Source organism: Cetorhinus maximus, chromosome 6 (assembly GCF_964194155.1).
Source record: "Cetorhinus maximus chromosome 6, sCetMax3.hap1.1, whole genome shotgun sequence".
Taxonomy (NCBI): Eukaryota; Metazoa; Chordata; class Chondrichthyes; order Lamniformes; family Cetorhinidae; genus Cetorhinus; species Cetorhinus maximus.
In genome coordinates, this window is record NC_135884.1 from 39,600,322 (window position 1) to 39,626,318 (window position 25,997).

The 25,997-nt window shown below is 46.7% G+C and overlaps 1 protein-coding gene across 2 annotated transcripts in view; it reads left to right on the plus strand.

Annotated features, from left to right (window-relative positions):
• nampt2 (nicotinamide phosphoribosyltransferase 2) overlaps positions 1–25,997 on the plus strand; it is a 63,706-nt gene that overhangs the window by 15,817 nt on the left and 21,892 nt on the right. For both annotated transcript variants that reach the window (XM_078543644.1, XM_078543645.1), the window contains exon 6: positions 23,770–23,900. In XM_078543644.1, the coding sequence (XP_078399770.1) occupies positions 23,770–23,900 (131 nt within the window). The remainder of the gene's footprint in view (positions 1–23,769; positions 23,901–25,997) is intronic.

Genomic DNA, 25,997 nt, shown 5'->3' on the forward strand with positions numbered 1-25,997 from the left:
TACAATTTTCTATTAATAACCCCGCAGCAAACTTGAGATGGATGAACTCAAAGGTTAGTCTATTTACACACAATGAAGGAGGAGGTCTGTCCACACTCAGACAGTAAAGAGAGGGATAGAGAAAAGAAAAATATACAGTACAGAGACCACAGAGAAAATAAATATTGGTCCACGTGGGTTCCACAGTCCAGAATCAAAGCCCAGTGAAGTATTCCTTCATGGAGGTCAGTGGGCTGAAAAAGCGATGTCGTAGAATTCACTTCTATGCTAGTGTTGACTTTACACGATGAGATAGGCACGTAGAAATGAATCAGTCTTGTAGGTGATGGTGCAGAAGTTCCAACAGAAGCAGTGTAGATGGGGCCAGGTGTTCAACCTGGGCAGAGCTCCTTTTCTGTGAGCCTGCCAGTCAGATGGTAAACAGCTGGCTAAGCTTTGCAGTTCAGCAAGGCAATATTACTGGTTCCACAAGCCAGAGGCCCATGTCACATGACTCTCAACTCAGTACCATCTTTGACAAAGGATGTGTATCCATTGTCTGGATTCCAAAGAGTTTTAGCCATAAGGAAGTGAAAGGAAGGTTGAGGAGCCTTTGTCTTAGCAGACGATCCATCTTCTTCTGGCCAGCCTGCGTTATTAAATGCAGATGGCCTTTGTTTAGATCTCTTTGAAGCTGGGCTGTGCTGTCCCCAGATGATGGTTCGTAGCTCTGACATAATGAAACATGAGATTTACAAAACTGCAAAGTGGCTTCTTCTGTTCAGGGGTCACAGACAGAGTTTCAGCTATTTTAAGGGTCTTTGTTCAGTTTTTAAAAGTTTAGAAAAATCCATGGTGATATCTAAAATTATACAGTATGAGGTCTTAGTCCCTCACATATCTAATTATTTTGGTTGTGGCTGTGCCTGGAAGCAGAATCAGAAACACTCCCTCATGTACTTGGGCTAAAAATGGCTTCTGTTTTCTTTGCTTCCTATAAATTCTAACATTTTTCAGAATGGCTTGCTTCTAAAAATAATGGTATCAGTTGTCTTTTAAGTGTTTCGATTGTATTTCTTCCATTGTATCTTCTCTCTGCCACAAAGAGTCCTAATACATGGAGGAAATTAATTCCTTTTTGATGAAGTAGCTGTCAGCTTGTTTACCTTTTTTTAGTGTATTAATTTTGTAAGTTAATTGTCCATTTAAGTGTTGTAACAAAGTGCATCCCAGTGAAAACAATGGAGACTTATTTTCAGAAGTTAGTGAACAGTTGTCTAGGCCTGATGGATTGAATGACCTATCCAGGGTGAGAATGTCAGATCCTACACTGGCAATTAAATGCCTGCTTTACAAGGTTGGATGCCGATTTCTTTGGATCATGCACCCAGTCATAAGCTGACACATTAAAACAACTGAAGCTTGAAGCTTTGCATCTCATGACCCTGAAAGTACCGTTAGTCATAAATATCAATATTTATCAATAAATAAAGCAGCACTCTATCTTATTTGAGTATGTTGATTTTTGTATTTGAGGGAGTGAACTTCTTGCCGAAGGTTAATGCACATCCTTATGTTCATACAGACCCCATTAAAGTTAATCTGCAGTATATGTGTCTATCCATTTTTTAAAATTTGTTTATGGGATGTGGGCATCACTGGCTAGGCCAGCATTTAGTGTCTAATCCCTAATTGCCTTGGTCGGAGGGTGTTTAAGAGTCAACCACATTGCTGTGAGTCTAGAGTCACATGTAGGTCAGACCAGGTAAGGATGGCAGATTTCCTTCCCTAAAGGATATTAGTGAACCAGATGGATTTTTACAACAATTGACAATGGTTTCATGGTCACCATTAGATTTTTCATTCCAGATTTTTATGAAATAAAATTCCACATCTGCCGTGGCAGACCCAGAGCATTACCCTGGATTACTAGTCCGCTGACAATACCACTATGCCACCACCTCCCTGAATAATGAACGTTATTCAGATCAAGGTGTTAGAGAAAATGCTCTTAGATGATTTTAGATCACAATGGAACTATGTTATTGGTTAATAAGATCATTATATACTGGCTGACAAAAACTCCATCCATGGATCTGTAAAAGCTTAAAATAATACCGAGACCTGGTTTTCACAGACAGGATGTTTCATATCTCTGGATACAAAGTGTTCAGGAAAGCGAGAAAGGAGAGAGGGGGCGGCATTATTGATTAAGGGGAATATTACAGTTCTGGAGAGAATACACGTTCTAGAGGGGTCAAGATCTGCATGTATTTGGTTCAAACTAAGAAACAGTAGAGGTATCATTACACTGCTATGCTCTATAAGCTACCAACCAATGAGAAAGATATAGAGAAACAAATTTGTGAGGAAATCACAGAGGTGCAAAAGCTATCGAGTAGTTATAATGGGAGACTTAAATTATCCTAATCTGTTTCCTACATTACTATATTGACTACACTTCAGAAAAGTACTTAATTGGCGTAAAGCACTTTGAGACATCCGGTGCTCTTGAAAAGTGCTATATAAATGCAAGTCTTTCTTTTTCTGATGTAGTGTGGGATAGTAGTAGTGTAAAGGACAGAAAGGGAAGAGTTTCTGAAATGTGTTCAGGAAGATTTTCTAGATCCGTATGTTTCCAGTCCAATGAGGAAGGAGGTATTGCTTGATCTGGTTCTGGGGAATGAAATGTTCAAGATCAATGAAATGTACATATCAATAGGGAAACATTTAGGGGATGGTGTTCATGGTATAATAAGATTTGGGTTGGCTATGAAAAAGGACAAGAGCAATCCAGAGTAAAAGTAATATATTTGGGGTCCAATTTCAGTGAGGTAAGACCAATCTGGCCCTGGTAAATCGGAATCCAAGATTGGCAGGGAAAACTGTCCAGCCTGCCCTGTGTTCACTAGTTGGCCAATTCGGGAAAAGTTACTGCCGGATGACTGTTTCCCACAAAGTGTGGGGCTGTGGCTTCCATTTGACCCTGACGTTGGGGTTCCAATCCAAAAACCTGCCCAAATGAGGACAAAAGCAAGAAAATTAGGTGAACCTTTTATAAAACACTGGTTTGTCCTCAACTGGAGTATTGTGTCCAATTCTGGGCAGCACACTTTCTAAAGCTTTCACAATTATTCTAGAGGAATGCTAGAAAGATTTGTGAGAATGTTTTGAGGGATGGGTGACTTCAGTTATGTGAATAAACTGGAGAAGCTGAGGCTGGTCTCCTCAGAAGAGAAGTGTTGGATCCAGTGCCCTTGGCTGTTGGGGCTAAAGGATCTGGGTTGCATGCTTATTTCGGGGTGACCGAGTTGGCACAGAGACAGAGAACATCAGAAGATGTTGTTAGAATAAACACATGCAGTTTATTTAGAAACTAAACTCAGCAGCAATACTTATGTACTCACAACATAAAACTCTGCCTTCACTCCTCAGTGACTAACTCAAGACTCTCCCACATAACAGGTAGCTCGTGCTACTGTTATTGGATATTAAGATCATGTGACCTTACACTACAATACTTGTCTTAAAGGTATATTACATATCAGATCACTTCAAGAAGGTTAAGAGGAGATTTCATAGAAGTATTCAAAACCATGAGGGATCTGGGCAGAATAGATAGGGAGAAATTGTTCTCATTGGCAGAAGGGTTGAGAACCAGAGCACCAATTTAAGGTGAATGGCAAAAGAACCAAAGGTGACATGAGGATAAGTTTTTTTTTTACGCATCAGGTTGTTAGGATCTGAAATGGACTGCCTGAGAGTTTGGTGGAGGCAGATTCAATTGAGGCTTTCAAAAGGGAATTGAATAATTATCTGAATAGAAACAAAAACTGCAGGGCTACAGGGAAAGGACAGGGTAGTGGGAATCCATTGGATGATACCTGACACTCGGGTAAGTTACAGGTACTGAGTTTCAGGAGGGTGTTCCATTGGGAAACTGGGATGAACCTTGAACAGGGGAACCATAAATTTTTCTTGTGAAAAGTTTTAAAAATAACGTTATCTATTTGGGCCTTTTCTGACTCTGCATTCTCTTTGCAATTTTCCTGCTATACAATATTAGTGCAACAGCTTCCCAGCGCAGGCTGTCAGTTAAATTTGCAGTGTGGGCCCAATGACTTCCTCAAATGCCGATCACCACATTTAAAGAAGAACCCTGCTGGTTTTAGGCAGGTGTCCTTACCACCTACTTCATTTGCACAGGTAGTTTCCACTGTAAGAATAAAATATATGGCTATAAAAATGGAACATGAGTTACATCTGTGAACTCTGGTCGAATTATTCCGTCACCTCGCAACGCCACTTCATTTATGACTAACTTGTTCTCGACATCTTATTTGAATTGCCATGGAAGATTAACTAACAATAGCATGACAATTTTTGCTCACAGATATTTACTTTGTGTTTCAAACTAACCTTCACATAGACTCATTTGGCAGCACTTTCAACCTTGCCATCTCTGTGTGGTTAGAGAAGTTGAATATCATTTGCTGGTCGCAGTTTGTGACCCTCACTGACTGAAGGTCAATTGACAGGTATGTTCTTCAGGTATCCTTCACCAGCTAAGGATTTTTCTTTCACCATGGGACTAATCCGGCTACTGCATGTGTTATGCTGTTTTCAGCCTGTCATGGTTCACATGTGACCTTGTGTTTCTCCTACAACATAATGATCTCTATTTTCAATAAATCAGACACATTAGCTTTTTTTTTTGCAACAGATCCAGCGTTTGCTATTTTATTTGGACTATTCCTGAGTTCTACCTGAAATTTTTGATTTGTTATGACTTTCACCTCTCACTTGAGATAATGGTGCTGTTGTTCTATCCCTTAGAAGTCAAGTACAGAATTCACTGCAGGCAAACAAACTTATTTCTAAGCAACCTAATTTTGGACTAATAGAACTTATAGCAGTTAGTGGGTCAACTGCTGAGAGATAAAGTTAAACTCTAATCCACCTTGTAGCTAATGAAAATTGCTTAGAACCTGTCTGCAAGACAGCCGGGTAAAGCAATCCAGGCCTTCATTTAAACAATTTATAGATTTGTTTTCTGAAGGTGTTTCAGTTTGACACGTTAGTACTTCAGAAATTTACTTTTAATTGGTACTACTGCGACACTATCATAATGTGTAGGAAATAAATGGAATAAACTGTTCCCCCCCTTTTCTCTTTGTAATCTTATTGTATAAGCTGGCAAGAACATCGTAATGATTTACTGACATTTGATTTTCTAGTGGAAATTGGGTGCCTCTATTTGTGGTTTAAAAGTTGGCAGCGGTGGATACCCGGCTTGTCATAAACACTGCCTAATGTTCTTTCCATTTGATTATTCAAGTATTAGCTTCTTCCTGCAAGCATTTCTTTTCAATGACATGACTATCAGAGGAGTATAAAAATAACTGGCTAGACATTTGTGTGCTTTTGGGCAGATTTTGGGCGCTTAGCCCTCCCATGCTAGTTCCGCCCGAGGTGGGCAGCAGGCAAATTTGATGCCCTCACTTCATCTGCATAATTGTAGCGTGCAATGAAGAGGGTCCTGCATTGCTTTCTCTCCTTCATGTTGGTGGATATATCTGCACTCAGCATGGGAGCCAAGCAGCAATGTGCAGATACCATGTGATGCAGCTAGCCTGCTCTTCTTAAAGGCTGGCTGTCCATCTTAAAGAGAAGCAGCATTGAATAACATTAGAATTTAAATGATGGAAAATTAAACACCAGGGCAAAGAGAGGATTTTACAATGACTGATGCGGTGCTGGAGGCATTTGTGGAGGAGCTGGGCAGGAGGAGAGACAACATGGCTCTGTGGGATGCCAGGAGGCTCTCAAGGCCCATCAAAGAGGAGTGGGTGCAGATGGCTGGGAAGGCATTTGGAACCAAAGACCTGACAGCAACGCTGCAAGAATCTAATGACCTCACGTGGGTGTTCAAGGTCAGTGAAAGCATCTTCACATGGCATCTTATAGCCTCCAACCATTAGCCTCTCGAATTGCTCAGTGCACCCTCATCACTCGCCCATCAACAATCGCTGGCACACAGGACTCACTTCCAAATATTTCACCAATGCTGTCAACCTCATCTCTATTCAGCTATGGTAGACAAATCACCCAAACACAACACTACACAATCACTGACAATCTGCTCTCTCTTTTGCAGGGCAAGGCGACAGGCAGTAGAAACTATCAGAATGGAATTGGCGGAGGAGATAGCTGTCAGCATCATGGGGATGGCAGTGAACCCGTGTCATCCGGTGTCACTGAGAATGACAGTATGTTCCTACCTTATGCCCCTGCTCAACTTCCAGCTCACTGTCATCCTGCTATCCAGCAAGATGAGCAAGCTTCAGGTTATGTGATCATGACCTCGTGCTCCTCACCTTACCCTAACCTTCTCCTTCTCAGTTCCTACTTTTGACATGTAAGAATTGCTGGCTATTCAGCAAAGCATGAATGAAGGGGTCCCTTCACTTAATCTGACACTCTCAGCCACTCAGCTCAGATACTGTTACTGTGCTGCTTGAAGGCTAGTATAGAGCTGGGGTCAGCACATGGTACGACATGTGGGCATGAATAGGCTGCAGCCAGGCTGGGGGTCAAGGACAGTTCACTTAATGGAGGGCACGGTCACAGAAGAATTCTGCTGCACAGAAGAAGAAAGATTTTTGTTTATTTAGTGACGTTGGGCTGACTGATATCAAGATTGAGCTGCTTCACAAGCTTCCTGTGCAAACTAGGACTTTTTGAAGAGGCCCTGCCCTGCAGCCCACACTGGGAACAACTGGCAGCATTGCATGCCCTAGCAAGGTAGTGCTAGGCCTCTGTTACGCCACCCCCAGCGATACTACAGAAATTGCATTCGCATTCATTGTCTTCCTACATATTCACTCCAGCAGGAACCTATTTGGTACTCTTCAATTTAGTTCAACTAATGCCAATATTGTCAACAGACTTACAATGGCTGATTTAGTATCAGCTTCAGTGACAAAGGTATCCATTAATCGGTCTTCATGATAATATGCTATCTCAGTACAACTCTCTTCAACGCCCAAGTCCATCCAGCACAGGAATGCTGCTTCCATATTTGGGAACCTATTCTCACACCTTGACCTGGATGTTCTTCATGACAGAGAACCTCTGACGTGGAGAAAATGGCAGATGAGCCTGGAAATCGCAAGTCTCACCCACAAACATGGCATTTCCCATTTTTGTGCGGGCAGGGTGTGATTCGGGCATGCATGTTTCACTGAGACAGCTGACCATTTAAATCATCAACTGCCTTGGTAGGCTAGAAATGTGGAACCTGAAGTGTGCAGAGCAGGCCTGGTAAGAGCAGGTCTGAACTTTGTGCATTACTTTGGATAGCCAGGTACCTTTGGTGAGGTGCAGGTACCCCTGTGGAATTAGCTTGAAACTTGTCTTCATTGCCCCAGAATTGGCACAAACTCAATACCAACTATCTTGCTGTAAACCAAGGGAGTAGAAGGGTGAGGCTGGTGTCTCGCAGGGCAATTATTTTTGCTCTTACTGACTTGTGCACCCAGGTGCTCAGAAAAACTTTGTGCTGGAGAAGGGTGCATATCTTTTTGTGGGAAGGAAGATAGAAGATGGGCATGGCACCCATCTTCACCCAATAGATGCTGTAGAAGCCAGTCAACGTTAGCAGCCGGAGGGCAGAGGGAAGGCAGATGGTCAAGAGGAAAAGGCTGCTGCATGTGCACCAGGAAGGAGGAGAGGCAGGTCAAGCAGGTACTACCCTGTGTAGTACAAGGATGTACAGACCTAGGACATCATACCTCAATATGACAGAGAACCAATGCCAAAGGTCACCGGTTAAGCCGTGAGGTGGTGCAGGCATATGTTGCATGGTCCAGGAACAACTCGAGCCACACTCCATCAACACCCATGTCTACTAGTGTCTGTAAAGGTAACATTAGCTCTCAATTTTTTTGCCTCGTGCTCCTTCCAGGGATCATCACAAGAACTGTCTGGTATATCCCAGCAGCACATAGCTGCATTAACGCTGTAACTAATGCCCTGTTTGCTTGTCTGGGGGAATCACATTAATTTCTCTGTTGCTTTGGTATGTCAGATGCAGAGAGCCATAGCCTTTGCCCAGTTAACAGGCTTCCCTCAGGCGCAGGGTATTATTGATTGCACCCATGTTGCCATAAAGGCCCCAGCTCAGCGTGCGGACACTTGCATCAAACGAAAGTCCTTTTGCCCACTTCATGCCCGGGGACTTGTGACCACAACAAGGTCTTCCTTCAAGTGTGTGCAAGGTTCCCTGCCACAACACCTTCATACTAAGGGGTTCCCAATACCCTCAGCTATTTCAGCTATCCATGCAGGTCTGTGGTTGATTTCTAGGGGACAAGAACCTGGCTAGTGACTCCCTTAGGAGCCCGCAAACAGAGAGGGTAACTATAACAGCAGCCATGTCATCACAAGGAGTACAATTGAGCAGGCCATTGGCATTTTAAAAGTGCACTTCAAGTGCCTTGATTGCTCAAGTGGAGCTCTGCAATATGCCACAGCAAGGGTATTGAGAATAGTAGTGGTGTGCTGCATGCTGCACAACATTGCGCAGTGTAGGGGCTTCCAAATCAATGACAATGAGGTCGTGAGCAGAGCTCCAACCTCTGAGGAGGAGGAAGATGAGGAGGAGGTGTGGAAGCCCCTGTCCATTTTGATGATTCCAAACCGGATGAGAAGGCCGCCAATGGAATAGCAGCTATGTGGCATGGACATGTAGCCAGAGCTGACCTGCAGGAGGAATCATTGCCAGGCAAGTGCTTGTGCAAAATAGATTATCATACAGTCCTCAGATCTCACAATTGCTATTATCCAGTTCCTGGTGAGCAACTTGCACCTAAAGAATCTTGTACATTGATACCACAATTATTCAAGGACTACCAACCTCCGACAATGGAGAGAATCAGCATCAATGAGTTTGACTCAGTCACGTTCAACCCTCACCATCATAACCATGGGCCTCATTGTATTGCAAACATTCATGGTAATAAGTCCTTCACAACCTGGCTCCCTCACATGAGTGCCAGTGCCTGTAAATGAGGTGCCAAAGCCACCACCTTGTTCCTAATCAAACCATGTCTACAATGCTGAGAGTGGCACGACTTAATACTTACAATCCTATCAGCATGTATAAGGTTTAATGTTCTAGCACGCATGCAGGTAAGGCATATCACGCATGATGAGCCCCTAACTGTGCAGCACCAGCTCTTTGAAAGAACTTGTGCACCATCCATTCTGGCCAATGTTCCAGTTTCTGAAGCGGGCGCCACATGCAACATTCCTGGCTTCTATATACCTATGGAAGGCAAATGCAGCCAAAGTTGTGAGGACAGTGGACAAGCAATATTACCTGGAGCATACATGGTCTCTCGAGCTAAATGCTTACACCTAGATCAATGTGTAACACTGCCATGTGGATGAATGCCTTGCACCAGGCACTCATGCTTGAGATGCACCTGCTACCCAGCATCTCTCCTGGAGCCTGATCATTGAGCCTCCCTTAAAGTCAAGCTTGGATGGATAATAAAAGATACATGGAACATTTTGTATGTGCTTGAGCCTTTTATCTCTGGATTCTTGTGATACAGCAGAGAAAGAAGAAGCCCTTAAATGGATCACAAATCAGTTGCAACCTTGCTCCTGATGATGTCATGTCAAGATGCACCTCAGCATGCTGCCCTTATTATTATTGGTAAGAACCCTCTTCATAATTTTACCATTCTTTTGGAGCTCTGTAGTGTACAAACACACTCCGAGTCATGTACAAGTGTAAGTTAATATATTCAAGAAGTGCTCAAATGTGATATGTGCGATGTGAAAAGTGCAATCATGGCGATGCCATTAATGCTCTAGGTGAGACGGTGCCTTGCACTCAGGCACACTCCTACGAAGTTTTCCCCGTATTGCCTTGGAGGAAGTGGAGGCAGGCTGCTCACTTCTCAGTCTATGAGGAGCGCGGTTGTTTGCCTTGTCGTGCAGGCGCCTGTTGGGGTCCTCTTTTCAGACTGCAGCTTCAGCAGCTATGCATGGGCATCTGTGGTCACTGGCACCAGTGGAGCAGACGAGGGCACTGATGGAGAGGGTGGTTGGGTGGAAGAAGATGAGAAACTCGTGGTATCTTCACCCTCAATGACCACCACAGCCCTGGGTTGGCCTTCAGGTGGGGTTGATGGGGCTGGCTGCTGGTGGAGAGCAGTTCTCCATTCCAGCAGCCACTGTGCCAATATTTTGACTGCCCTGTTAAGGGTATGCAGCTCCTCATGGATGTCAGCAATCATACTCCTGGGCAGACTGATCTCAGGCTGCTGAGGGAGGCATGCACCCTTTCTTAGCTGAGACATTGCCCTTGCATCCATTCTGAGTTTTGCTGCGTGTGTCTCTCCATGAGAGTGGCCAATCTTTCATGGTCAGAGCTCATGTGGTTAAGCCCCCAGGACAATGTGGACCTCATGATGGTGATGGACTCCTCAATTCACAGTCCAAGAGCTCCCACTGCCATGGGGAACTCTGCCGGATGTCCAGGCAACTGCATCTGACTGGACAAATACTGTGCCCCAAAAGGCGATTCCTGAGGCTCCATATTCCTGCCCACTGGAGCATCGTTGTGACTTTTCTCCCTCTGATGGGGACTGTGCGCAGACACCTGACACCTCCTCCTGCACTCTGTTGCTCTGCCCTTCACCCTGTGCCATCGACCCTGCATGCGAAGTGCGGGCTAGTGAGATGTGACACCACGTCCTTGGACATCTCTTCGTCTTCCTGATGTATGAGGGATGAGGTGGCCCAGAGGGAGGTGAGCGAGCAGATCTGGGACCTGTGCCAGACAGAAAAATGAGATATTTAGGTACAGCCCTTCACGTTGTGAAAGCATGCTTTGCGCCCTTATGACTCAACCCCATTGTTGCACTCCCTCTCATGCCAAGGTCCCTTTGTGCTCAGTGAAGTGACAGCATGATCTCCTCCATTACCACCATGCACCAAGGTACTTTTAATGTCACCTTTATTACCTGATAACGGTGATTCACCGTCACCAGCAGACAGCTGCTCAGGGACCCTGACAATCTCCATGGCCATGTGTTCAACTGAGCAAATTGTTCTCAGACAGGCTGACCCACTCCCAATCTGGGCCATCTCCTTAGCGTTCTTCACCCTTTTAAACCTGAACAACAATATGAATTTGTGTTAGCCAGATATATTGTGCAAGCAGAAATATGTGTCTGTGCATCACAGTGCTCATTCATGTGTTCTTTATGCACCTACGTGAGCTGCTTGCACATACAAGCCTCAATGCTGAAGCAGAGGTATGTGCCAGGTCTCCCATCTTAGCTACAGCATGCAGATGTGACCCTTCCCTTGGTCCTCTGTGTGGATGAGCCAAGCTACTCACTTTGCCAGAACGCAGCAGGTCCCTGAACTTCTACGGCACTGAATCCAGGAATGATCGGGCTCTCATGTTACAGCCACTGTGGCTGCAATTTGTATCCAGTGACATCTCCTCCGAGAAACAGGAAGTTATATGGACAACCAACCTCTCAGGAGCTCCCACAGCCAGACCAAAAATCTTGACTTGTGGGTAGATATTTTTTGAAGTCGGGTTGTGGAGCTGGGAATTCTCCTGAATCTGCGCACCCGACTTGCGGATGAAATTCCAGGTCCTTCTGTTCCACTCCTGGACAGGATACAATAGCAAGTGATCAATGAGACAATCCATCCCTTACTGTAACCCCCAAGTTCTCTCTTCCTTTTTCTAGTTTTCACAATTTTGTTGATTTCATTTAAATTTTATTCTTTTTGAGCTTCAAGTTAGCAGCCTTGCATAACCTTCCCCCTCCTGGTTTGAGTTCAAGTTTCATGTACACAGTCCACTCCTTGATCATTCTTCCCCAAAACCTGAGGAAATTCTTGGCTCTTTGTCTTTCCTTCCTTCTAAATTTTAGGCTTTAAAAGCCCAGATTCACAACTTCCCAGTTTCCCTTGTTTGTTTCGTCTCAACCTAAGTGGAGTCCTGGACTATAGGCCTTGCACCCAGGCCTGTGCTCTGAACTTTTGGATGAAGCAACACAGTGAGAAAGATCAGTCTGTTAATTGCAGACTCAAACTGTTTTAGCTCTACTCACGATCCGATGTCAGTGTAGCTGTTATTGGAATTAGTTATGTGTGAATATGGTGTTAATCAACTTGGAATTACTTCAGTTTAATTTAGGATTAATGAAACTGACAATAATTTGATATTAAAATAGGAAACTGTTACCTACCCTGGTGTATAACTCTGGCTGTGTCTTTCAGCCAATTTAGCACCTGTGGGTATAGCAAATGAAACTGGCCAAGTCATTTAGCATGTCATTGAAGAAAAGGTCACTGCTGCTACAGCTCAGTTCTGTTTATATCACTATCCATTGATCAGATAAAGAGCTTCATGTCACTCAGCATGATCCAGTTACATTAGTTAGTCTGTGCTGCATGGACAAGGTGGGGGATGGGGGGATGCCAGGCAGAAAAGGGCCGGGGTGGGGGGAGGGGGGAGTGGGGTTGAGAAAAGGGAAATTGTGCGTCTGTAATGTTCACTGAAGTCATATGATTAACACCATTTAAAAGTTTGGCCCAAAGTAAGTAAAGCATGACCTTGTCTTATTCTTTCATGTCAGCTACAAAAATTCTATTAGGGAGCCAACTGTAACACAGGGTTGGCTTGGGTCAAGTAGGTTCAAATTAGCAAAGTAATGAACATTAGCAAAGTGGTAGTGTTACTGGACTAGTAATCCAAAGGCCTGGGCTAATGCACCGGGTAATTTAAATTCAATGAATAAATCTGGGGCAGGAGGGTGGCGCAGTGGTTAGCGCTGCTGCCTCACAGCTCCAGGTTCCCGGGTTCGATCCTGACCTAGGGTATCTGTGGAGTTTGCATATTCTCCCCGTGCCTGCATGGATTTTCTCTGGGTGCTCTGGTTTCTGCCCACCGTCCAAAGACAAACTGGTTAGGTGAATTGGCTACAGTAAATTGTCCCTGTTTGTGTGTGTGTGTGTGCATGTGAGCGTGCGATGGATTAGCATCCCATCCTGGGTGTACCCCACTTAGCGCCCGTTGCCTGTTGGGATAGGCTCTGACTCCCCGCAACCCTGAATAGGATGAAGTGGTTCTGGAAAAGTGAGTGAATCTGGGGCAGGATTTGTCAAATAGTGAAGTTTCCTGTCTCACAACCTGAAGAGTCAGCATGAAACACATCCCCACTGATCACAGCAGCTCCCCAGCAGTAATTGGCTGGAGAAGGGATTTCTGCCTCTCACTTCTGCAAGACCTACCTCGGAGAGCTGCGGCCAATCTGATTGGCCGGCAGCTCTGTAGTCCCAGCAGTAATGTCTAGGGCTGGGTCTACAAGCAGTCCCCAGATTCTAAGTCCAGGACCAGGTAAGTATGGGGTGGTCTTATGGCAGAGCTATGGGGAGAAAGGGGTTGGGGTCTTGGTGGAAACACTGGTGAGGCAGGGAGCAACTTGGGGGGAGTGGGGGGTGGTCCAGGTGCCCATGAGGGAGGCAACACCTCCCTTCCTACCTGAAGCCAGAGCAGGGTGAGCTTCCACCCAGCCCTTGAACTTGAGGCCAGGCAGTAAGTGGCTAATAATTAGCTACTTAATGGCCTCAATTGGGGTGAGGGTAGGTAGGCCGCCCTAGGCCTCGTCTGTGCCACATAAAATTGCGGACAGTTCAGTATTGGGAGAACAGTGGGAAGGTCTCCTGGGCAATTTTATGGGAATTTTACAGGCCTCCCAAGCCTGCTTACCTGCTGACTGGGACCATAAAATTCTGCCCTAGAATACAAAGCTGGACTCACTAGTAATGATCTTGAAATTACCAGATTGTCATAAAAGCCTGCCTAATTAATAGTTCACTAATGTCCTTCAAGGGAGGAAATCTGCTATCTTCACCCAGTCTGACCTACATGTGACTTCAGGCCCTTAGCAATGTGATTGACTAGTAACTATGTTCTGAAATTGTCAAGGAAACCACTCCATTTTGTCAGTGATAGAAAATTTGAATAAGAATAAAACTAGACAGACCACATGGCATCAATTTAGGCACTGGAAATGACAAAGGCACACCCTGTCTAGTCAACACTGCAAAGTCCTTGTCACTAACAGCCTAACATAGTCATACTCACCGAACCATATATTACAGCCAATGTCCCAATCACCATCTCTGTGCATGTCCTGTCCCACCAGCAGGACAGGCCCATCAAAGGTGGAGGCACAATGTTATACGGTCAGGAGGGTTTGCCCCTGGGAGTCCTCAGCATTGACACTGGACCCCATGAAGTCTCATGACAGTAGGCAAACATGATCAAGGAAACCTTGTATTCTTTCATGAGATGTGAGTGTTGCTGGCAGGGTCAGCATTTGTTGCCCATCCTTAATTACCCTTGAGAAGGTGGTGGTGAGCTGCCTTCTTGAGCCACTGCCATCCATGTGATATAGCTAGTCTGTTGGCTTTGACCTCAAGGGCTACCTGCTGCCGCTGTGTCTGTCTGGTAGCCTTGTGGCTGCTCTGCTGGTCCACCTTCAGCAAGCCCTCCAGTGCTGCACCAGAGAATGCTGGAGCACATTCTTTTGTTTGTTGCACCATTTTCACTTCTCTGTCTGCTCAAACTCTTCTTTAACCAGTTCAGGGCCTGCTGCAGCCAGAATGCAGCTTGCCTTGCAGAGACGCAAGCTTGCTTTAAGTAACCTACATTTAAGTATTGCTGAGGTGACAGAGAGGGTTGAAGGGAGTAATGTGATTGATGCGGTGGACATGGGGCAGAATTTTCTGCTTGACGTGTGGAGGGGTGGGCCCTGCACGTCAGCGTGTAAAATGACGCGCGGTGACGTCGGGCGAGTGTCCCGATGCCACTGCCGCCATCATGATATTTCACCGAATGGGCGGGCGATGAAGTTCGTCGCGCACCCGCCATTAATTAATGGGCTAATTAAGGCCCTTAAATCGGCAATCGAGGGCGATTTTCAGGCACTTGTGCGTTCTTTGGGTTGGCGCACGGGCACAATGGGCAGGCGGGTTAGAGACTTTTTAATAAAACTAATCCACAGGCGGAATAAGAAGGCTCAGTGGGGTTGTCGATCTGGTCTGTGAGTATTTATTGCAGAAAGTGCCTGTGTGATCTGTGGCAGTTCAGAACGAATTCCAGCAGCTTTCTATGTACTCTGAACCTTCAGTTCAGCACTCTGTAGTCAGTAATCTTTATCAGGCCTACAGCTTTCCGGAGGCCTCCCTTCAGCCTGGGTATGGGTTCTGATATGTCCACAGGAGGCAGCTCCTCTGAGGAGGAAGGGAGGGATGGAATAAGGAGGATGCCAGGAGTGCACAATCAGCCTCCAGGGAAACCACCTTTGGGAGGCCAGGCGCAGGCACAAGGGGCGCAGGGCCAAGAGGTAGACCAAGGTGAAAGGGGTTGCAGAAGACGCCACTATCCTGCTGCTAGGGTATACAGGCGGCGAAGCAGCTCCCTCAATATGACTGAGGTGCAGATCCGAACGAGGCCCCGACTGTCAAGGGAGACAGTCAACTACATCTGTCAGATGATTAGCCCTGAGATCTCTCCTAACTGTGTGGGTGGACACCCCATGCCAAAGGCTCTGAAGGTCACAGTTGCCCTCAACTTCTATGCCTCTGGCTCCTTCCAGGGCTCGGTGGGTGATCTTTGCGGTGTCTCCCAATCAGCTGTCCACACTTGTGTCAAGCAGGTTACAGACGCTCTGTTCAGGCGTGCATTGACCTTCATCCACTTCCGCTGGAACCAGGCAAGCCAGACACAGTGAGCCAGAGGCTTCGCGGCCATTGCTGGCTTCCCCCGCGTCCAGGGTGTAATAGACTGTACACATGTGGCCATCAAGGCGCCAGCAGGTGAACCCGGTGCCTTCGTCAACAGGAAGGGCTTCCACTCCATGAACGTGCAGATAGTGTGTGATCACAGGATGCAAATTCTACAAGTCTGTGCAAGGTACCCAGGCAGCTCCCACGACGCCTACATCCTCAGACACTCCCAGGTGCTGAGGCTCTTCAGTGCTCCTGCTCGGCTTGATGGATGGCTGCTGGGTGACAAGGGCTATCCCCTCAGAAGGTGGCTCATGTCGCCTCTCTGCCATCCAAGAACAGAAGCTGAGCATCGGTATAATAGGAGCCACGGCACCACAAGGACTGTGGTGGAGAGAGCCATCGGTCTTCTCACGATGTGCTTCCGGTGCCTGGACCGCTCGGGCGCACTCCAGTACCCCCCAGATCGTGTCTCGGTGATAGTGGGTGCATGCTGCGCTCTCCACAATCTTGCACTGGAAAGTGGGGACGCAGTGGATGATGAAGACATTGATGCAGTGGATGTGGCCACACACGATGAGTCCAGCAGTGATTCGGAGGATGAAGAAGCACAGGGGAATGATGAGGGGCTAAACAATGACCTGAGACTACACCAAGGAGGCAGGGACACCAGGGACGCTTTAATCCAGTGAACTTCAGCTAGCTGCACACAAATGGATCAGGAGGACCAGCCTTGCCTGGCGCTTCCATAGTCGGCACTCAAGTGCTACATCTGCCACTTCATCAGCTGCAACTAAGGGATTTGGACATAAACCTCAATGTCCACTCAAACACTCATGACATGTATGTAAAACATACAAATGCAGAACAAAGGAGCCACCCTCAGCCATGGTAACACATCTGGTTTTAATTTTCACCATCATAAGGTCACACAAAATCAAACCAAAACGTTTTACAAGCATAAACAAATAAAAATTCCCTAATCCAGAGCCAACACAAAAGCACCAGTGAGAAACCCGTGGTGTGCCTAAGGTGCCTTATGTTTACGTTTACGGGTGCTATGTCTTGGTGCCGCCCCATTGCTTGGAGTGGCATCTGAGACAGCCTGCTGACTCTGCTGTCCTGTTGGCCTCGATGACCTTGGCGGTCGTCTTCTGGCCCATGGAGCCTGTGCTGGTCCCAACTGGGAGGGAGCTGCCAGGTCCACAGCTGGCATCTCCCCAGTTGTTGCAGACTCACCTGATGAAGCAGTCACTGGGAGAGGGGCGAAGCAACTGTTGCCCTCATCCGGAGTGCCGTGAGAGGAGCCCGCAGATACGACAGGCAGCTGCTCCGCCGACATAAGTTCGCCCCAGACCTCCCTGCTCACCGTCAATGGATGGCAACGAGCTGGGAAGCTTGAAGCCCACACCATCTCTCACATTGGCACTGACCAGCTGTGTCACTGGCTCTGTGAGGGCTTGTAGGTTCAAGCATAACCCCAAGAAAAGCTGTTTGTTCTCCTGGAAGCCCCTCTCCACGAGAGTTGCCACTCCCTCCACGGAGGAAGCATGACGCTCTGCCATGAGGCTCATTGAATCATTGATGCTCCGCGTGGAGTCCTCCACCACAGACACCAAGCGAAGCATTGTCTCATGCAACACTCCCAGATGCTCCCGCACACCCGGCTGCATTTCCTGCAGCTGCTGCGTCGCGGATGACTCCAGAGGCACATCATTATGCCCCAACTCAGCATGTGCCTGGTCTCCTGCAGTCCTCCGATTGCTGGTGCCATCGGCAGTCTGTCTCTGCCAGCTCCTCCAGCGGTTGTGAAGTGCCCTCTCCACTGTGCCCCGGGACACTAGCCGATGTTGCAATGCCCACCGAGGTGCTAATATCTGCGCTGGTGCCTGCCTCACAGAAATGGTGTGATGCAGCTGACAGTTGAGGGCCCTCAGTTGTGAGAGGGGGCATCTGCAGTTCCTCCTGGCGGCCATGCTCTGATGATGCTGAAATTAACAACAAGGACAGTGGATCAGTTAGCGTGCACACAGTGACACACTTCATCCCTTTCCCCCAGGCTCTTTATGCGCTCAACCTTCCAGAACCTATGGAGATGAATATTGGTGGGGTGGCAAAAAGTCAGGAGGAGACCCTAACATTATAGGCAGAAACAGACAGGCTGGTCAGATGGCCTAAGGAATGCCAAATGGAATGTTATGTGGATAAGTGTGAGGCGATGCACTTGGGCAGGAGAAACAAGGTACGGGAATACACGAGGAATGGTGGGACCGTGGAAAGTAAGGATGATCAGAGGAACCTTGCTGGGCATGTCGACAGGCCCGTTAAGGTAGCGAGACAGGTACATAAGGCGTTTAAGAAAGTAAATGTCAGACTTGCCTTTATTAGCTGCGGAATAGAATATATGAACAGGGAGGTCATGTTGCAAGTGCAGAAAACGCTGCCTAGGCCACAGCTATAGTTCTGCGTGCAGTTGTGAAATGCGTTTCACGGGAGGGATGTGATTGGAGTGGAGAGAGTGCAGAGGTCGTTGACCAGGATGCATGCTGGGCTGGAGAGTTTGAGTTGAGGAGACATAGCATAGACTGGGGATATTTCCCCTGGAGCAGAGGAGATTGAGGGGTGACATTATTGAGCTTTATAACATAATGAGGGGCATAAATAGGGTTGACAGAAAGGAACTTTTCCCCCTAGGCAGAGGGATGAGTAACCTAGTGGCATTGATTTAAGGTAAGGGGCATGAGGCTGACAGGTGAGGTGATGAGCAACTTTTGCACACACTAATGTGGGACGCACTGCCTGAAAGGGTGGTGGACGTAGAAACCCTCCTAACATGTAATAACTATTTGGATGTGCAGTTTACAAGGCCATGGGGATAGTGGTCGGAAATGGGATAAGAACACTTTGGAAGGTGCTTGACACGTGCATCTTTGAAGGGCCGAGGGACCTTTGTCTAAGACCCACACCTCTGACTCTATCAGTCTGTGAATGAGCAATGTTGCAACAATAACGATTCAAACAATCATCAGTGCAATGGATGGTGGGAAGACAGAGCAGATGTCAGTGTTGACCTCAAATACCTGGCCGCTCCACCCCAGCCTCACTGACACCAATGGACCTGGGTGTATGGCGCCTCTCAAGCTCCAGGGATTCCTGCTCGAAGCGGCTTAAAATCATCAGCTGGGCCTGGCCACCTCCAGTCCGCAAGCGCTCACATGCATTGTGAGCACTTTTCTCCTGAAAAACAGAGACCATTCATTGCACCTAATCGCACATGGACTCTGCACCCGCATGCTGCACCCCAGCCACAGTGGCCCATATCAGGCCTCCAGTGCCTCCTCTCCATGCTACTGCTGATCAGTCACACAAAGATAGTACGCCTGCTCCCAACACCCCCAAACGGCCACCTGGGACACATTCTGCGTCCATCACTTTAGGAAACATACGGTCTTAGCTCCCATAGCAAGGAGGCGCAACTCCATGTAGCGTCGAGGGCAGCAGATGGCTCTTGGCCACGAGACCTTGAGGCTTCCCTTCCACAATCTCATCACCGTGAATAGGACATGTGTTGGAGTTCTGAGTATACGCCTAGCTGCATCTCCTGCAGGTTGTCCCCAGACTACTCTTGTGCGACTAAGAGCAACACATGGTGCAGGGGAGAACTCATCATCTTATGAACCACTCAGGCTAATGTAGGCATGGGCACTATCTGTTTGCCCACCCGGTGTACGAGAAATAGCCAACATGATTCAATGCAGTCACGACAGTAAGTCTTGCGGCGGGGGGGGTGCCCTCAAAGGCTAAAGCTACCTGCTGGGTTAAATGCCCAATACCAACATGGTACTCACCCTTCCAGAGCGCAACAAATCATTGAAGTGCTTACGGCACTGGATCCAGGTGCGCCCCACCACATCGCGGGAGCTCACCACCTCCGCCACCTCCTCCCATGCATGTTTGGTCATGTGGGGGGGCCTCCTCCTCCCATCCTGGGGGACCAACACCTCCCGCTGTGCTGCCACCTCCTTGAGGAGGGCAGCAAGGCAATCATCAGGAAAGCAAGGGGCACATTGGCCCCCCGCTGGCCTACCCTGCAGCCTGCCCTGCTCCTGTGGCAGACCCTGCAGCCTGCCCTGCTCCTCTGCCCTTCCCTCCAGACTGCCCTGCTCAGCAGACCCCCTACAGTTGGATCTCGAGGTGGCCATTGTGAGCAGCCTACAGGAGGCTGCCAGGCCTTCTTTTAAATAGACTGCCGGTCGCCATTGGACCTGGTGTTCTGTGCACACCCGCCGTCGCCCGCACACTCCCACTATCCACAGGAGTCGGAAAAGCACTGGGCGAGCCTTAATTGCCCTGCCTGCGCAAAATAGCGGTGCGGCCCTGATTGCGAGCGCTGATCGGGTCCGCGCCTGCTTCTGCTCTGCCCGCCCACCGAACGGAAAATTTTGGCCATGGCCTTCCAAAAGACATTTGATAAGTGCCACATAACAGGCTTGTCAGCAAAGTTAAAATCCATGGAATAAAAGGATGAATACAAAGTTGGCTAAGCGACAGGAAACAGAGACTAGTGGCAAATTTTTTTTCCTCAACTAGAGGAAGATATAAAGTGGGGTTCCCCAGGGGTCAATATTAGGACCACTGGTTTACTTTATTTGTATTAATGAACCAGACTTGAGCATGCATGGTACAATTTCAAAATTTGCAGATGATACAAAACTTGTAAGTATTATTAATTGTGAAGAGGATAGTGATAGGCTTCAAGAGGACATAGACTGGTGGAATGGGCAGAGATGTGATATATGAATTTTAATGCAGAGAATTGTGAAGTGACTCATTTTGGTAGAAACAATGAGGAGAGGCATTAAAGATCAAAGGTACAATTCTAAAGGTGCAGGAACAGTGGAACCTGGAGGTATATGGGGGCAGGGCTAGTTCAAGGGTATTTGCTGCCCTAGGTGAACCTTTCAGTCTGGTGCACACCACCCCCCTCCCCCACCCCACAATTAACTTTTGAAGATGAATACAGTAAAATTGAACTACTCTCACACAACTGCTAAAATTTGTCAAAATGTTGGCTAGTGGTTATTGATGGCTGACCTCACTCCGGCCTCATCGTCCCATGAGCCTCACTGCTTCTCGGCTTCATTGGCTTCGGTGCCACTTAGATTTGTGCACTCCACCCCCGCACATCCTGCGAGACCTCAATCCGCATCATGAGATCATCACCCAGGTGCTCTCCTTTCTGAATGGTTTGAATTGAAAATGTGAAAACCCAGGTAACCAGCAATTCAACCGGTGGCACCACCCATTCCACTCCGCCCAACATAAACTAACTATTCTGCATTAGTTTAGTATGAATAAATATTCATATTCTGCGTTTATAAATAAATTACAGGTTTATTTTACAAGAAAAAATGTAATATGATATTGTTTGTACGTAACACTCCCATTGTTCTACACTTTTCACAGGATATATCACAGAATCTTTACAGTGCAGAAGGAAGCCATTCAGCCCATCGAGTCTGCACTGGCTTGCTGAAGAACAGTCCCACTCCCCTGCCATATCCCCTTAACCTTGCAAATTCATTCTTTTCAGATAGTAATTCAATTCCCTTTTGAATACTTCAATTGAACCTGTCTCCACCACCCTTTCAGGAAGTTTGTTCCAGACTCCAACCACCCTCTGGGCACAATGCATTACTGTGTAATATTGGCTCAGATGACATGATACTGCACTGTGTGTTTTCATGGAAGTTGATCAAGATTTAGAATTTACCTTTCCATGCTTTCAGTTTAGCAAATGTAGAAACCAGTTCCTTCAGGTCAATATTTTGAGCAATTTCATGTTCTATTGACAAAGTGGATAGCCCAGCAAGCCTTTTTTGCATCATTGAGGACTAATATATGTTTTGATCAACTTTGGCTTGGAAAAGCTTTGCTCACCACTGGCTACAGAAACAGGGAATGCCAAGAGGATGCAGAGAGCAATAAAAGTGCTAGGGACACTATCTCTCAGCTTATTTTTGCATACAAAGTTTAATACATCTTGTGATGATGCACACTTTGGAACTCGTCTTGCAATGGCTCGCAATTCATTGCACACATCTGAAGCACCTTTGGAGTCCCCAGGTTTTAAAGCTTCCTCTAGCTTCAAGCAATGTTCCACAATCTGCTTTGATGTGCTGCTCTGTAAACTGAACATCATGGAGGAAGCCAAATGCAGCACTAATTTGATGCATCTGTATAAATCTTTATTCAACCAATTGTATTCCTGTGTTAAGAAGTGCAAAATAAAAGTTCACTTTGAATTTTTCCTTGGGGCTCTGAATAGGCTTCTCATCTGCTTCATATGTGAACTGCTCCCTCTTTCTCTGAATATGGACCAGATCTGATTCAATGCGTGCCAGTATCTCCAAATCCTCAGCAAGTTCACATGCATCTATCAGTGTTTTCTCAAACCCTTCATCTTTCCTGCAGGGTACAATACTAAAGAAAGTGCAGGAGTGGAGACACCTAGGGTATATGTACACAAATCATTGAAGGTGGTAGGACAGGTTTAGAAAGTAGTGAAAAAGGCATATGGGATCCTGAGCTTTCTAGATAGATGCATAGAGTTCAAAAACACAAATGTTACGGTGAACCTTTCTTTATGAGAATGTTTCTAGAGATGAGAGACTTCAGTTACAGTAGATTGGAGAAGATGGTTTTTTTTTTCTTCTTAAAGGGAAGGTTCAGAGGAGATTTGATGGAGGTTTTCAAATTTGTGAGGGGTCTAGATAGAGTAGATAGAGAGAAACTGTTCCCATCGGTCATACAATTGAGAACCAGAGGGCACCGATTTAAGTTGATTGGCAAAAGAAGCAATGGCGACATGAGGAAAAATGTATTTATGCAGGAGTGGTTAGGATTTGGAATGCACTGCCTGAGTGGAGGCAGATTTAATCACGGCTTTCAAAAGGGAATTAGATAAGCACCTGAAGGGAGAAAAATTGCTGGGCTATGGGGATAGGGTGGGAACTAGGGGCAACATTTTCCCCCTGTTGGGGGGAAAGTGTAGGAGCGAACGGGCGGCCTTCTGATTGGCGCCTCCGGTCGGGGGGGGTGGGGGGTGTGTGCTGCCATTTTACGCGGGCGGGCCAATTAAGGCCCGCCCAGCGTGACGTCCACCAGGAAGCACTGTGCGTTCCCTGTGCGAGCGGGGGGGAGATTTCCTCAGCCAGGAATGCGCTGTTTTGCGCATGCGCGCGAAAGAGCACACAGATCTCCCTGAGGCGAAGTGCTGCCTCAGGGAGTTCAGCTCCAATTGAAAACTTTAAATAAAGGTGATAAAACAATTTCCCTGCCATGTCCCCTGATGTGACAGTATGACATGAGTTGGGACATGTCCATAATTTTTATTGAAATATTTCTTAAAAATTTAAATACCCTCATGAAACCTCATTCCGCCCTTGGATGAGGTTTCATGTTTTTCCCGAAGCCCGCCTGGGCTCCTGGCCTGCCCGCCAACCTTAAGGTTTTTAATGGTCTTAATAGGCCATTGATAGTTCGGTGGGTGGCTGCGCGCCAGCTGAACTGAGAATCTAAATGACGCAGGGTGACGTTGGGACTCATGCCCGTCGTATCCCCGCGTCATTTTACGCGTCGGCAAGCGGGCCCCACCTCTGCTCGCCGACCGGAAGATGCTGCCCCAGGAATAACTGATTTGCTCTTGCACAGAGTCAGGATGGAAACAAATGCCTGAATGGCCTCGTTCTGTGCTGTAACCACTTAGTGATTCCTAATAATATTTAAGCTTGGGTTTTTAGAGGTTGAAATTTAACCCTATGATTCTCGTTGATACTGAAAACTATTTGAATGGTAAAGGTTTAGAAAAGCTGTGCAAGTGTCCCTGACTCTGTGAGCAGATCCTGATTGGTTTTTGTTATTAGTTTTAATTTGTTGTTTCACTTTTCCTTCCAGTCTGCAGCTCTCGGGGGTGCGGCACATCTGGTAAATTTCCAAAGCACGAACACAGTGGCAGGGCTCTTGATGGCTCAACAGTTTTACAGCTGCCAAATGGCTGGATTTTCAATCCCAGCAGCAGAACACAGGTAATGAGCATTATAGGGCAGATTATTCAGCAGGACCTGAAATGGGGATTATTTATGCACTTTGCAATATGAGCTGATGAATTTGCTGTAAGCATATGTGGATAAAAAAATGTTCTAATCAAGTGCTTGCAACCTAATTAATTCCCTTAAGATACATTAGGCACTAACCTGCTTGTGTACACATTGTTTGTGAGGTCCAAACTTAATTTAGCGGCTGGGAACTGCAAATCCCAACAGGGGTTTCTGTGCCTGCACGGACTGGGAGCAGGCGATGCATGCGTATTCCAGCAGTTAAAGGGCTCAGCCACCCTGACAGTAGTGTGCCTGCCTGAAGGAAAGAAAAAGAAACAGCGTGAAAACCAGATAATGTGACCGGGAGCAGAACGCCATAATCCAGAGGAGTCCCAGGCAGGGCACAGGGAGAGGTCCTAATTAAGAAGATAAAGGAGCAGAGTAAGAGGGTCCAAGCAGAAAAATGGTTGTGGTTGGCACACTTAAAATAATAGGGGCTCGGAAGAAGACCTGATAATGTAAGAAGGCAACAGAAGGTTGGTGATTCTGTGCTGCGGGCCGTAAGGGTGTAGCTACCCATTTAGAGCAGTAGTATTCTGCTCAGCACAGCTGAAGAACTTTTTTTATTCATTCATGGGATGTGGACATCTCCACCTAGGCCAGCATTTATTACCCTAATTTTCCTTGAGAAGGTGGTGGTGAGTTTCCTTCTTGAACCGCTGCAGTCCATGTATTGTAGGAACACCCACAGTACTGTTAGGGAGAGAGTTCCAGGATTTTAATCCAGTGACAGTGGAAGAATGGCGATATAGTTCCAAGTCAGGATGGCGAGTGGTTTGGAGGGGGAACTTGCAGGTGGTGGTATTCCCATGCATCTGCTGCCTTTGTCCTTCAAGTTGATAGAGGTCGTGGGTTTGGAAGGTGCTGTCAAAGGAGCCTTGGTGAGCTACTCTAGTGCATCTGGTAGATGATACACACTGTTGCCACTGTGCATCAGTGGTGGAGGGAGTGAATGTTTAAGGTGGTGGATGGGGTGCCAATCAAGCAGGCTGCTTTGTCCTGGATGATGTCTAGCTTCTTGAGAGTGCTTGGTACTGCACTCATCCATGCAAATGGAGAGTATTCCATCACACTCCTGACTTGTGCCTTGTCGATGGTGGATAGGCTTCAAGGAGTCAGGAGGTGAGTTACTCTCTGCAAAATTTCCAACCTTTGACCTGCTCTTGTAGCCACAGTATTTATATAGTTGGTCCAGTTCAGTTTCTGGTCAATGTTGATAGTGGGGGATTCAGTGATGGTAATGCCATTGAACGTCAAGGGGCGATGTTTAAATTCTCTCTTGTGGGAGATTGTCATCGCCCGGCACTTGTGTGGTGCAAATGTTATTTGTCACTTATCAGCCCAAGCCTGAATATTGTTCAGGTCTTGCTATGTATGGACAGGGACTGCTTCAGTATCTGGGGAGTCGCAAATGGTGTTGAACATTGTGCAGTCATCACTTCTGACGTTATGATGGAGGGAATGTCATTGATGAAACAGCTGAAGAGGGTTGGGCCTAGGACACTACCCTGAGGAATTCCTGCAACGATGTCCTGGGACTAAGCTGAAGTTGTGCCTGTGAGTTGGTGCTGGAGTGCAGACTCGGGAATCCAGGGGAATGAAGTCTTGGGAGACAAGATTGAAACCCTGCAAGGTGAGCTGTCATTGAGGCCGTCCGAGTTGGAGCAACCTTTAGAGAGAATTCCAAGGTGAGACCTTCGATATTGAAAACTGGAATCCCTCATGAGGGAGACAGAGTTTCAAAGGGAATGGTTGACTTGCAATGTTTACTGATGTCAGGGTGGGTTCTTGAGAAATCTATGGAATCTGTTTTGGCCACATCTGCCATTTATTGTGCAGTGTGGTGTCTTCAACTACAGTTTGCCTGTTAATTCACATGTATCTCATATTAACCCTGAATGTTAGAATATAAGATAGAAATTGTAACTTGTTTTTCTTTCTGAACTTGTAAAGATTATTTTTGCTTGTTCAAAACTTGTGGAATCGTGTGGCCTCATTCTCTTAGCAAGTGTCTTGGACCTTAAA